This window comes from Crocodylus porosus, unplaced genomic scaffold (assembly GCF_001723895.1).
Source record: "Crocodylus porosus isolate Cpor-Errol unplaced genomic scaffold, CroPor_comp1, whole genome shotgun sequence".
Lineage (NCBI taxonomy): Eukaryota > Metazoa > Chordata > Crocodylia > Crocodylidae > Crocodylus > Crocodylus porosus.
The window spans coordinates 23,789,253-23,802,146 of record NW_017728943.1 but is presented as its reverse complement, the minus strand read 5'-3'; the positions used below and the strand labels follow the sequence as shown (position 1 = coordinate 23,802,146).

Genomic DNA, 12,894 nt, shown 5'->3' with positions numbered 1-12,894 from the left:
TGTAGTAGACCCCCACCGTTAAGTCTCTTTCCCCTCGACTGCCTTGTATTCTAACCCAGAGCACTTCCGTGTGCCCCTCCTCTGACTCTGTGCTACTTGGTGAGGGTGTATTCCTCCTTAATGCAGAGCGTCACACCCCTGCCTTTCCTCCCTGTCCTGTCCCTCCTGTACAGCCTATAGCCCTTGATATTCACCACCCAGTCATGCAGCAAATATCAAGTTTATTTATTATTTTTGCATTTTCTAGTTATAGATCCAGAGCTGAGAGCCCAGGGCTTGGGAAGAATCCCATAGCCGGGATGAGGGGAAAAGGAGGGAAGATGACAAGCCTCAGGCTGGCTTCTTGGGGAGGTCAGGGTCCTGGGCAATGGGTCCTTAGCCCTGAGAGCAGCTCCCTAGGGCTGCCAGAGAGTGCAGGTAGCTCCAGGCTGCTTATTCTCTCCCACCATAAATCAAATAGATGTCCCTCGCAATAAAATTGCACAAATTATTATTACCTGTTTTCACAGCCACAGGGAGCTGCTCCAGGGCTGGGGCCAGGGCCAGAATCTTATCTTAGTGACAGTGTAGACTGGAGCTGCAATCTGCTGCCCACACATCCTGGGCAGGAGTGTGCAGGCAGCAGATCATGGGTTGCAGCTCACCTTGGTTCTGGGTCATGTTGTAACTGTCACAAAATCCTGGCCCCATGCTACCTAGTAGGCTGATGAAGTGCAGTTCATAGGCCCAGCTCTGAAAAGTGGTTTGTACATTCAAATAAACACCTAACCTCATCACCAGAACTGAAGTCAACTTCCTACAGTTCAAAACACAAAACCTCCCAACTATCTCTATGCTCTTTCTAGGTCTCTCCCCACAGACACTGTCACTGAAAAGGCAGCCAGACAGAAATCCTTCTCACTGGCCACCTACACATGTCAGTCTCCCCCCAGCCCTCCTCCTCCCTCCTTCCTTCCCCCGTTCCCCCTCCCTCTTCTAACTTTCACTTTCAGCCTCCAAAACTTGTCCGAAGTGTCCAAAGCTTGTCTGAAGCGTCCAAAGCTTTTCTAAAGTGCTTCGGAAGCTCCGAACTGTTTCGGAAAGCCTGAATAAGCCAGCGCTTTGCTCCAGGCATGCTACTTAGGACACTGAAGCATCCGAAGAGGCCCCGGATCTGAAGTGCGGGTCCAAAGCCTCACACAGCCCTACTACACATGCTATTAAGGTGATGCAATAAACTCTGGTGCAGTTTGCACTGGAGTTAACTGCTCCTGGGTGTAGTGTCTACACATGCACCTGTGACCACAGCAATTAGAGCCAGGGTGCAGCAGACCTGGGCTGGCAGAGGGTACTGAGGGTCATCCCTGGTTCCAGGTGGCAGCATCAAGCAGTGCAGGGGCTGACAGGAGCCAAGGGTCTGGCCCCTAGCAGTGCCTGGCGGTCACTGTCCTCATGAGCATTTGATCACAGTAATTATTCTGTCATAAGATAATACTGTTCTTGACAGTACTATCTTACAGCAAAGTTAACTTACTGTGCCCTAATACCGACATACATGTGGACAGTAATGTTCTGCTGTGGAGCTAATCAGTCATCTCTGCAATACAAGTACAATGCACATGTAGATGCACTAAGTCTGAATTAAGCTCAGCCTGCCCACTTCCATTCGCAGGGGCTCTACGCTGTTCAACACATGCAATCAAGTCAAGGCCAACTTCTCTCTGTTTTACAATGGTCACAGGCCTTTTTTCCATCACATTACCAGCAAATTTTCTCATTAAAAGTGTTTATCACCAAGAAAGACTCAAGAGTGGCAGCTGTAAAACAGATTCTTTCACATTCATACAAGCAGTCTTCCCCAAAAAACAACATGATGCTCCCTGCCCAGTCCCCTTTCCAAAAAAATAGTTGCTGGCAGCAAGCTGAACTTCAAACACTTAGGAGTCACTGGAAATTGAACTGTCACCAGGCTGACTGAAGCAAACTAAAATCTTCATTTGTAAAACACTGTCAACCATCATAAAAAAAAGAAAGCTCAGGGGAAGCATTTAACAAATCTAAAATTAGCCCTTGGTTCAACGCTGGGACTATGCCAGGTCAGAGAGTCAGAAAGTTCAATAAGACTTCACAAGAGAAACATGCCAAATGAAACAACAGATTACATTAAAATATTCCAGCGGCTGAATTCTAGCTCCACATGAACATACTAGTCACCATCCTAGACGTGTTCTGTAACATGAAGTAACACTGGGACTGCCCAACTCCCACATTCTGAATTAGACTCAGCATAACCAATCTTTAATAAAGAGATAATGTAGCAGGTTGCCACCTCAGGGCCTTTTTTATCAGGCTTTCCCCCCTTCCCCAAGCATCTCTCAGCCAGCCTCAGTAATATGTTGTCTTTAAACCTACTGGCCTCTGCTGCCTGGAGCACCTCTCAGCATGCTCCAGTAACATGCAGTCTTTCAGTAAAATAAAGCAAGTAAACAAATTTTTTTTCCAACAACAGGAATAGTTTGCCATCCTTCAGTATTTTAAAAGTATTCCCTCTTTCCAGCAGATCAATAGTTCTCAACTTTTTTAGATTCAAGGCACTCTTCAATAGACTCAAGGCCCCCCTCAGAAGATGCCAGCTCTTAGTTTTCACTCATTTTTCACTACATAAAAATAACAGAGCAATTCTTCTGTTGCAAAGAACTTAGAAAAACTACAGCCAGCCAGAAATGTTTTTGACACTACAGATTCCTTACTTTAAATCTCTAGGTTTATCAGTGAATCATGTCTGCACACCTAACAATGCTACCATTGTGTGGCACCCCACAGAATCCCTGAAACCAGCACACTGGTTGAGAATCACTGATCTTAAAAAAAAATCATAAAAAAGAATAAATATTTCCATCACACAGGAAATGTTGGTCTCACTGTATAAATACAGCTACAACAAACAAGATTTTACAACAAAAAAAATTAACGCTTGCACACATGTATGCCAGAGGACATGAAGATATAATGAAACCTTTTACCCATATTATCTTCATTGCAGAATCTGCAGGACACTAAGAACTGGAGACCCTATTAACTACCAACATCCTGAAATTTATATGGAATATTTTAAAACTGGATTACACAATGCAGACGACAGGTAGTAACAACCTTTTTTCAAGTAAATTAGAAAATCATGCAAGTAAAATCTCAAAAAAATGCCTAACTGCATTCTTTAATTTACATGTTTTATATTTATTTTCCATATTACAACAACACGCAAAGGCCTCCAGCAGTGATCAGGGCTCCACTGATCTATAAAAGAAGAACAAGGTAAAATGATCCCTGTCCTTCAAGAGATTCCACTCCAGGCCAGACAGAAAAAGGAAGAAGGCTGTGTTGGACAGAAGGCTAGTCTCCCTTTTTTAAGTTAAATTCTTCATTCAAACTGTAACACGGCACCCTCTACAACATGTGGAAGGGACAAGATTAAGCCTGTGACCCACTCCCAGCCAGCTGTTACATAATTAGAGCCAGTTAACTCAAAGTACAGAGATTAACCAAAGGCATGTAAACATGGAGCATTCATGTGCCATGTTCATCAGGAACAAACGAGTGCCAGAGTATTGCATACATATGTCTATGCATATTTATGAAACTTAAGAGAGCTTGCAATGCCTACTGCACACATTCCCAAAGAGCTGTCAAAATTCATCACTGCAATCTCCTTGCCACCCTAGCCCTTTGTATGGATCATTATGCTGACTCTTCAGACATCCTGGACTTTCTGTTTACAGTACTACTCACTCCTAACTCAGAGCTGGAAATAAGAGATTCTCGTCAACTTTTTATTGCCTTCAGCAAGACACATACCTCCCCTGTTTCTCATTTCCTCTATGATAAAGAAAGGTAATATTTACTTATCTCACAGAACAGATGAAAGGACTCGTGTTAGCGAAGAATTTTAAAAATCAAGTGTTATTATGGTAATGATCATTGACTATTATTGCTGACAGTGCAACTGCAACTTTCTCCATTCATTCAATTTATGAATGTATGTACTAAGAGGCAGAAAAAGTAGTTAGGACTACTACTACTAATAGTACATAGTTAGGACTACTACCACTTTCTGTTCTGGATGTTTGCCTATGGCTGAACATTTTAGAAAATTTTGCTGTTTCTGAAAATATGTTATTGTCCTAAGAATTATTACAGTCATTTCATGAAAAAGTTCCAGCACCTCTGTATTTTGAAACAAGAACATGAAATTTGGCAAAACAGTCATCCTCTCATCAGGGTCATGCCTTTTTCCATCCCTGTAAGAATTACACCAAAAAACAGAGGCACAGCTAGTTATTTTGGTGCCCCGACAGAGGGGGATGAGAGGCACCAGGCCAGGGGGAAGCTGTTTTCAGCCCTGGCTTTACACTGTGGATGTGTAAGCATGTGCTTGTAGACTGAGAATGCACAATTCAGCAATGCACTGGCTGGGTCTGCATGCAGCAATACGTGTGCATACCTGATCATAATTCCTGGAAAAATTATGCAGGCAGAGAAGCAGCCTTTTCATATTTTAAGCCCATGAGCTGATTATTTAGGGCACATGCCCAGGAAGCCAAGGACCTGGGGCCCAGGCCTCTCTAAATTCAGAGGAAGTCTGACCCTGTGTCTCTCTGACTGCTGAGCACAGCACTCTAACCAGGAGACAACATATCAGCCATTATGCCAAGCCCTCTGTACCTTCAGCGGCTGAGCCACTATACCTTACATTTGAAAGTCATTGGATAAAATGGACAGAACGAACTGACTTATCTGTCCTACCTTGAGCAACAGTCCAGACTAGAACACAAGGGCTATACTCAGTCAAGGCAGCAATCATCTCTTTGAGCCACACACCCTCCAGCTTACTTACTTTCCCCTTGCTACACATATTCCCTTCTCTTGACTGCCCATGGAGCCAGCTTCAAAAGAATGGTTAAACAGAGGTCTGGAGGATAATGACTAACCTGTGCCATGGTGGCTAGGGCATTGTGCTAAAAAGTCAGAGGTGTAGGGGCAGGCCCCCACTGAGGGAAGGCGACTAGAACCCAATGCTTAGATTTATCCCACCTACTGGGCATCGTACTGGGCTTAGGAGCCTAAGTGTGATTCTATTCCACTTTGTTCAAATCCCTGAAAATCCATTAATGTCAGCTACATTTTCATAATTTGGACACAGGTATGTGTCCAGAATGGTTGTGCATAAGCAGCTACATGCATGCCCAGCCAGTGCATAGCTTACTGAGCATAGTCTAAGCACATACCATTGTGTGTCCATGCTGCAGAGAGGAAATACAATCACCATCTGAGTTAATTGCCAAAAATGCTACTTACATGGCTAAAATTCTTGCAGGTGGCATCTTACACTGGGCCAGCTGTAGGTCAGGGAAGGGAACCGTGATACCCAAAAGCTTGCACTGGCACTGGTGCCCAGCAGCACATGGCTCCAGCCAGCACTGCACATTGCACCATGGAGCATAGCCCCTGCTGGTCCGTCTCTATCACTGGTAGTCCCCACCACACATGCACAGCCCCATACTCATATGGCATGGGAAGGAAGCTCCACACATTGGAGCCAACTGCCTTCCCACAGTAGGGTATGGGAAAGGTTGCCAGCACAAGCGCATGATGCTTCCTTCCCGTGCTGTGCGAGTGTGGGGGCTGAGCCCCTCGCTATGATGAGCAGCACTGGCCAGAGCCATGCACTGCCCGGCACAAGCACCCTTGCCTGCTGCTGCACCATGGGAGGAATGTGAGGGGGTCCCCATACACACCCACTCTCCCTCACACCCCACAAACACCACATACCCACACCCTGCCCCCAGAACTCCCCACATGTACACACTCCCAACATACCATATGCCCCCCACGTGGCAGAAGGCGACCTCTGTTTCTCCCCAAAAACTCTGCTCTGTGACAATTTGGTTAGTATGGGTCCTGCAGAGGGTACACACATTACCCTATCTCTTTAGGTAACCTGAGTTGGATACGTTCCTGAGGGAAGGGGGAAACCGGCTCCCTCTGCCTATGTGACTGGCATCACATACCTGGGTGAGGGGCTTGGGCTCCCTGGTGAGCTAGAGACTGCCAGTCTGCCCAGCAACTAGTGATACATTTCAAATTGGTTGGCTGACAGCCAACAGGTCCTGGCCTCCATTGGATCATGTAAATGAGGTCATAAGGGATATACAAGTTAAGAACTGCCCAGGAGGAAGAGGCAGCAGCCATGAGGAAAACTCAGAGAGAGGAGCTGGACCATCTGAAACTTGTTCTCTCTCTCAAAACTCATGATCAAGGAACTGCCTGCCTCCAGAGGGAATTTCCACCTGCCTCTGGATGATACTCATGAGTAAGCTACCTGAGATCTAACTCGATATATAGCTTGGAGTTTCTCAGATGGATGACCAAAGGCTACTCCAACTACCCTGTTTCCTCTATGGGATTTCTCTGATGCTACTCAACTCTGTACCCTAGTCCAACCCTACCCCTTGTAACCAATAAAGTTCTCCTTTGTACCTAGCATGGGAGACTTACTGGGAATGGGTCTAGATTATGCCTTGGGGTCCCCTTGGTTAGGCTGACTAAGGGAGACCACTACTTGTGCTTCCTACTGAGGGAAGCATCCCAAGTTCTTGAATTGAGTCAGGTACCTTCAAGGGCTAATAGGCCTGCGTTTCCCAGGGAGCGCAGAGCCAGAATCAAGCCCATCCCTGGGTGGTGGCAGTACTACCCCCAGGCACCGGGTGCGCTCCAGGAAGTGGGTCAGCCAGACGTGAGGTGCCCCCAGAGAGGCACTCGGAGCCTGGAAGGTGCTCAGGTGCTGTGAGGTGGGTTGCTCAATGCAGGAGTACCCCCTACTGGCCCGCCACACCCCACACACACCACCCACCACACACACACATAAACACCCCCAACACCCCATCATACACACACCCCCTCACACCATATACAAGACTAAGAATTTATTTTGAGTTATTACACAATCACCTCTATATACACTATGCAAACACAAATCATGACAAAAATATTTTTTGTAATAAAATTAAAATATGTTATAGTAGGTGTTTGACTTTTAGTGTGATTTGGTTTTTTTCTGGTTCTAAGATAGTAACCCCCTCCCCCCCCGGGAGTATTTCCAGGGGGCAAGGGGAGGGACTTCTGGTGGCAAAGGTCAGGAGTTAGGAGGTGGAATGTCTGGTTCCAAGATGGCAACCAGGGATGGGGGAAATGTCAAGGGGCAGGGCTATCCATGTGGCCCTTGGAAGCTCACCAAACCTCGTTAAGCAACCCTCCACCAGAAATAATTGCTCATCCCTGTTCTACAGGGACAGAGAAGAAGGAGATCCACCTGAAAAATTCAGTCAGAACTACTCACCACTTTCCAGCGGTCCTTGACCACATAGTTGGCCGGCAGAATGTCGACCTGTTCCCCTCCCCCACTCATGTTTGGTTCGTCCTTAACGGCTGCTGCTAGGCACTGCATTTGCCAACCAGAAAGTATTTTAGTAGCTCCCAATTTAAATGAGCCATTTATCTGGGGAAAAATAGGAAAAAAGGAAAGAATTAGTGCAGGTCATTGCAAGTGGATCATACTAGTGAAACTACATCTCAACAGTCTTGTTCAGAATCAACTAGAAGCAGCATCTTTCAAAACAAGGCAATTCACCTCAGAGTCATGATAGCCCACTTTACACAAAACCCTAAGCTTCCTCCATGCACAAACCTGACAGAAGCAACCATGCCTGAGTCAGTAACACAAAGTAAGGGATGATAAATTAATGGCTATACCATGCAGAATCTCAGTGCTCTTTGGTCTAACAGCCAGCAACTCAAAGATAGACCAATGCCAAATTCTTGCAGACAGCCTGAATATCATGGGGACAACAATAATGCAAGAGTCATAACCGTACCAGGCGAAAAGATCTTGCTTTAACAGAATAGCTGATTCAGCTTCAACTGACCCCATCTATCACACAAAATACAAAGGTGTTTGTATATCTCTTAACTACTTTTTAGATGTTTTGTTTGCTTCTCTCTCTTCCTCTCTTTAATCGTCTGGCTTAAGAGCAGAGATTAGTGGAAGAAAACTAACCAAAAGGAGTGAATTTTAAAAGTAATGATAGCTTGAAACTATTTTGAACTTTCAAAACTAGTCTGGACAAAATACCAGGGGGAATAAAATTGCATGAACAAAGGAATGTTTTCAAGCCATTTTTTCCAGATTACTAGTGGTATAGTGCTTGTAACTCCTGACCTTTGCCACCAGAAGTCCCTCCCCTTGCCCCCACAAGTACACTTTTCAGAAAGGGGTTTTGCCACCTTGGAACCAGAAAAATACCAAATTATATTCTAAAAAGTGAACATCTACAACACTCATTAATTTGATTTCAAAAAATGTTTTTGTCCTGATTTACATGCATTTGTATAGTGCACATGGAGGTGAGTGTATATAAGAGATTAAATGAAGTCTTACTCTTACATATTGTGGGGGGCTGTAGGCTTGTCAGGGGCTGTGGGTGTCTGGAGGAATGTGTTTGGAGGGGTTTGTGAGGGGAGATAGGTATGGGAGTCTGGGTGTGGGAGCATGTGGGCATGTGTGTGGATATGTGGGGTGTGGCTGTCTGCATGTAGAAATGCAAGGGAGTGTGGGTGCATGTGTATGGTAGGGGATGCATGTGGGACTCACCCTATGAACACACACACACACACGTTCCTGGCCCCAGTACCTGGAGCAGTGGGCAGGAAAGCAGGGAATGGCAGCTACAGGCGAGGGGAAGCAGCAGTGGGAGGGCACACAGGAGTGCAGCAACAGCTGGGCAGTAGAACAGGGCACATGCTGGTGTCCTGGGGCCAGCACCACAGGGGCCCAGAGCAGGGCGGCAGGAGCACGGGAGACCTGCTACCTCTCCAGCACAGCTGATGCTGGACCCCGTACTCCTGCCATGCCGTCTGGGCCCCACCAGCACTGGCCCCGGCACACCAGCACAAGCCCTGCACTCGCTCCCACTACCCCAAACCTGCAGCTGCCATTTGCCTGCTTTCCTGCTGGCTGCTCCCGCACCATAGGGTTCCCAGATGCATGGCCACACTGAAGGACTCAGCAGAAGCTGGCCTGGACCTGAGGACTGGGGCAATCACCCATGTGCCCCCCGCCTCCCCCATACACATACATACACACACACACACACACACACACACACACACACACATTTCTTATCCAAGTTTCCCTCTGGGATGCAGGGAGGCACAAACAGCCCAAGGGGCACAGGCCAAAAGACTCTGCTAAGCACAGGGCTTCCAGGTGGGAGGGGGGCTAGGGGCGGGGCCAGGCCGGGCAGGCCTTGCTTCAGGTAAGTCTGTCATGGGGGAGGGGTGTGGAGGGACTGGGGCAGAGGCAGGGGCTGGGGTGAATGGGGTGGGATGCTTGGAGCCCAGGTATTGTGTCCAGGGGCATGGGGGGCTCCCTCCACTGTGCATGTCCCATCAGCGGCCCAGGGGGCACATGCCATTCACTCCAACCCCACTCCCTCCCTCCCTCACCACGGAGGTCTCAATCTGCACCTCCATGCCACTTCCCGATGACAGACTTAGCTGCTGTGATGGGTTGTGGCTCCAGACACCATCAGGCTGCTGCAGGCTGCGGCTGAGTGTCTGCGCACACCCCTCCCTCCCTCCCGCCTGAAGCCTGAACCTGGGCTGCCCTTTGGCCTTCTACGCTGCCACCAGCGCCCCATGTTTGGGGGTGCTAAGCCCCATTAGCCCCAGCTAATTAGCCCCTTCTGCCACATATGACTGTAAAACCAATTTAAACTGCAAGCCTCGATCTGCCCCTACCAAATTAAAGGTTGATTTTTATCACTGGAGCAATGCAAAAAAGCCAGAGTATACCAAAGAATCTGGTCCATAAAGTGCTATTACTGCTTTGGGGGTAGAATTAGACACCTAAACAAACAGCATCTGAAAACTGTATGTCTAAAGGGTCATGTATATTTATAGCATTACACAAACATAATCATGAAAGCAGAATGAATGGATATCTGATGAAACAGAAAAACAAGAGCGAAGGTCAAACCCTACTGCTTGCACAACTCTAACATGAAGAATGGTAAAATCTAACCAGCTCCATCCTACCCATGCTTCCTCCAGCATGCATCAAAGAAACTTTAGATCTGACTGCTTTGATGGGCTTGGCCTCAGCCTCCTTTTAGATGTGTGCAATCAAGTTGAAGTACTTCTCTTGCTTTCCTAAATATTCTGGGCCATGATATATAGTCCTGTTTAGCCATTCCTTTTCTATTATGTCCACCCAGCATTACGTAACAGCATGTAAATGCAGGATTGTCTCCCTGTTTTTATATATAAATATATAGTGTAAAAGAAAATTGCTATAAACCAGCAGCAGTGGACTCTAAACTGACTTAGAAATCCATGCCCAGTAGAGAAGTAAGGCTGAAACAATGAGACTGGGATAAACAGCAGGAAAGAAGCTCAGCTAGAAAGCCTAGATGAAAACAATTTTTAGTATAGAGTCTAATCTGGTGTGGTACAGCTTTTCTGTATGTGAGAATGCTAGAGGGTATTATATATAGTTCCTCTTCAGTAAATAACTGGCAGGTCTTTGATGCCACCAGCCAAATTAGAGACCACCTAATACAGAACCAACTGAGAAGCGCTGTATGAACAGCCTGGTCGTATATGCTGGATAGTTACAAAATAAGCCTAAGTAACATTTTTAGATCATTTTTCCCACACAACAGCTTAAACAATTTTATGGGATCTCAGTACTGTTAAAATAAAAGTATTAAATACACAGTTTTCCACAGTGAAATCTGTGATGTATAAAAGACCTCGGTACTATATTAGTATCACTCATTTCAGATTCACTGCAGCAGCATTTGCTCAAACACAGCCAAAAAAAAAAAAGAAATAACAGAAACATCAGTTTGAAATGTTGTTCAGATTGTCTTCAAATAGCAAAATAAAGCTACAGAAGTCTGTCTCTCACCATATTACTAAAGGTCCTGGAAACTGTGTTAAGCTCACTGTTGCAGAACTGCAAAATCCCACTTTATTTCAAGGCACATCCTCACTTCTGGAAGCCTATAACATTAAAATAAGCAATGATTATTTAGAAGGCTGGATCCTTTCCTCTTTACTAATCCCCCCCACAAAAAAAGAAGGATCTTAATATAAGAGCACAGTAGTATTTTTAAAACCTCATGAAAAAGTATAGGTTCTACAACAGGAGAGACAGAAAGCACAAACCTGGGTGGGTATCAGGAGTGGAATGAGAAACTTCAGCAAGTTGAATTGATTTCTGGAATGCAGTCCCCTTACAACTTGAATGAGAGGAAAAGAAGCTTATTGAAAGAACTGAAGCATGCCTACGCCCTTTCCTTCACATGCTTCCATCTGAAATGCACTGAAAAGTAGCCAGGTACCCTAGATAAAGCTGCAGAGAACTAAGAGGACAGAGGCAAAAGGATAACACAATAAAAAGGTTTGTGGCGAAGTAGAAATAAAAGGAAGGACCCTACAGGCCTTCCATGGTAACCAACCAACAGCTATGCAGTTCAGTTAATAAAAGCTATGGGTATTCAGTGTTCCTCACTCCTCTGTACTTCCAAAGAGATGTACATTCTCCAGTATCAGTTTAAAAATAAGCAAACAAACACCTCATATTAAAACAATGACTGTATAAATAAATCTCACAGTTGTCCACTGTTCCAAGAACAACACAGGAAAAGCATGCTATGAGTATTGGAAAAGGAAACAACGATATTAGGAAAAACTCTCTCATTAGGAGAGTAGTAAACCTCTGGAACAGGTTACCCACAGAGGTTTTGGACTCTCCATCCTTGGAGGTTTTTAAGACCTGGGTAGCCTTGCCTGAGATGAGCTACTTGGGAATGGTCCTGCTTTGAGCATGGGGTTGGACTACATCAGGGGTGTCCAACCTTTTTGAATGTGGGGCCAGATCATGAACTTTTTATCACCCAGTGGGCCGGCAAGCCATATTCAAAGGCCTCACAAGAAGTGGTATCACATCAGGAAGTGATGTCATGTGACCTTTGACACTAATGAAGTTGCAGGAAGTGACAATGAAATGAGTCTAACCAGTTCAAAACTCTCCCTCTATAGCATCCACTTCTGCCACTGGTCGGGACAGGATACTGAGCTAGATGGACCATTGGGCTGACCAAGCATGGAACTTTTCATGCTCTTATGTTCTTTGGCTGAGCTTCCAAACTATGGCTGAGATTAGCAAGAAGGGATAGATAGGCATGTTACAAAGTTGTCATAAAAGATTTGGAGCCCCCTAAATCCCATTCATTTTAATGGAAGTTGGCCTTTTGACTCAGCTTTGAAAATCTCAGTCCAAGGTGCCAACCAAATAAGTCAAAATATATTTTGCACCTCTATGCAGTGCATCTATGTGGGGCTCTCCAAGCATTTTACAAACATTAAATGAACCTCAGGATATCCCTGTTTTTCAGAAGAAATGTGGTGAGGACATTCTGGGAGCATCTCTCACTCTGTGTGTGATTTGCTTCTACTATCCTTGGACCACTCTAGAAGGGCCCTCACTGTCTCATTTCCAGTTCAGAGCAGGTAAAGTGTAAGTTGGTAGGAAGGGCTTATTTTTTGGCAGCAGGTTTGAGTGGCTTGAAGCTAGTGAAGGTGTACCCACAATTAGCCACTGACCAGAGTGGGAACACAGCTGTCCTCACTTATTAACATGGCTCCAAGGCCCTGCACTGTCTCTGCCTACATGTTGCTTTCATGTCCTCTTGCTTTCCTAAATCTCATGAGACTAGAGGATTTCCATCATGCCTATTGGATTGCCATCACCAGATAGCTGTCCTGGTTCTAAGGTTGTGCTTCTGACTTTCA

The 12,894-nt window shown here is 45.7% G+C and overlaps 1 protein-coding gene across 1 annotated transcript in view; it reads right to left on the bottom strand.

The window, feature by feature from the left end:
• The window catches only part of TTBK1 (tau tubulin kinase 1), a 288,897-nt gene extending 281,367 nt beyond the window's left edge, over positions 1–7,530 (bottom strand). Inside the window, exon 1 of the mRNA XM_019549020.1 lies at positions 7,376–7,530. Within this exon, the coding sequence (XP_019404565.1) occupies positions 7,376–7,483 (108 nt within the window). The 5' untranslated portion in view covers positions 7,484–7,530. The remainder of the gene's footprint in view (positions 1–7,375) is intronic.
• Positions 7,531–12,894: the final 5,364 nt, after the last annotated feature.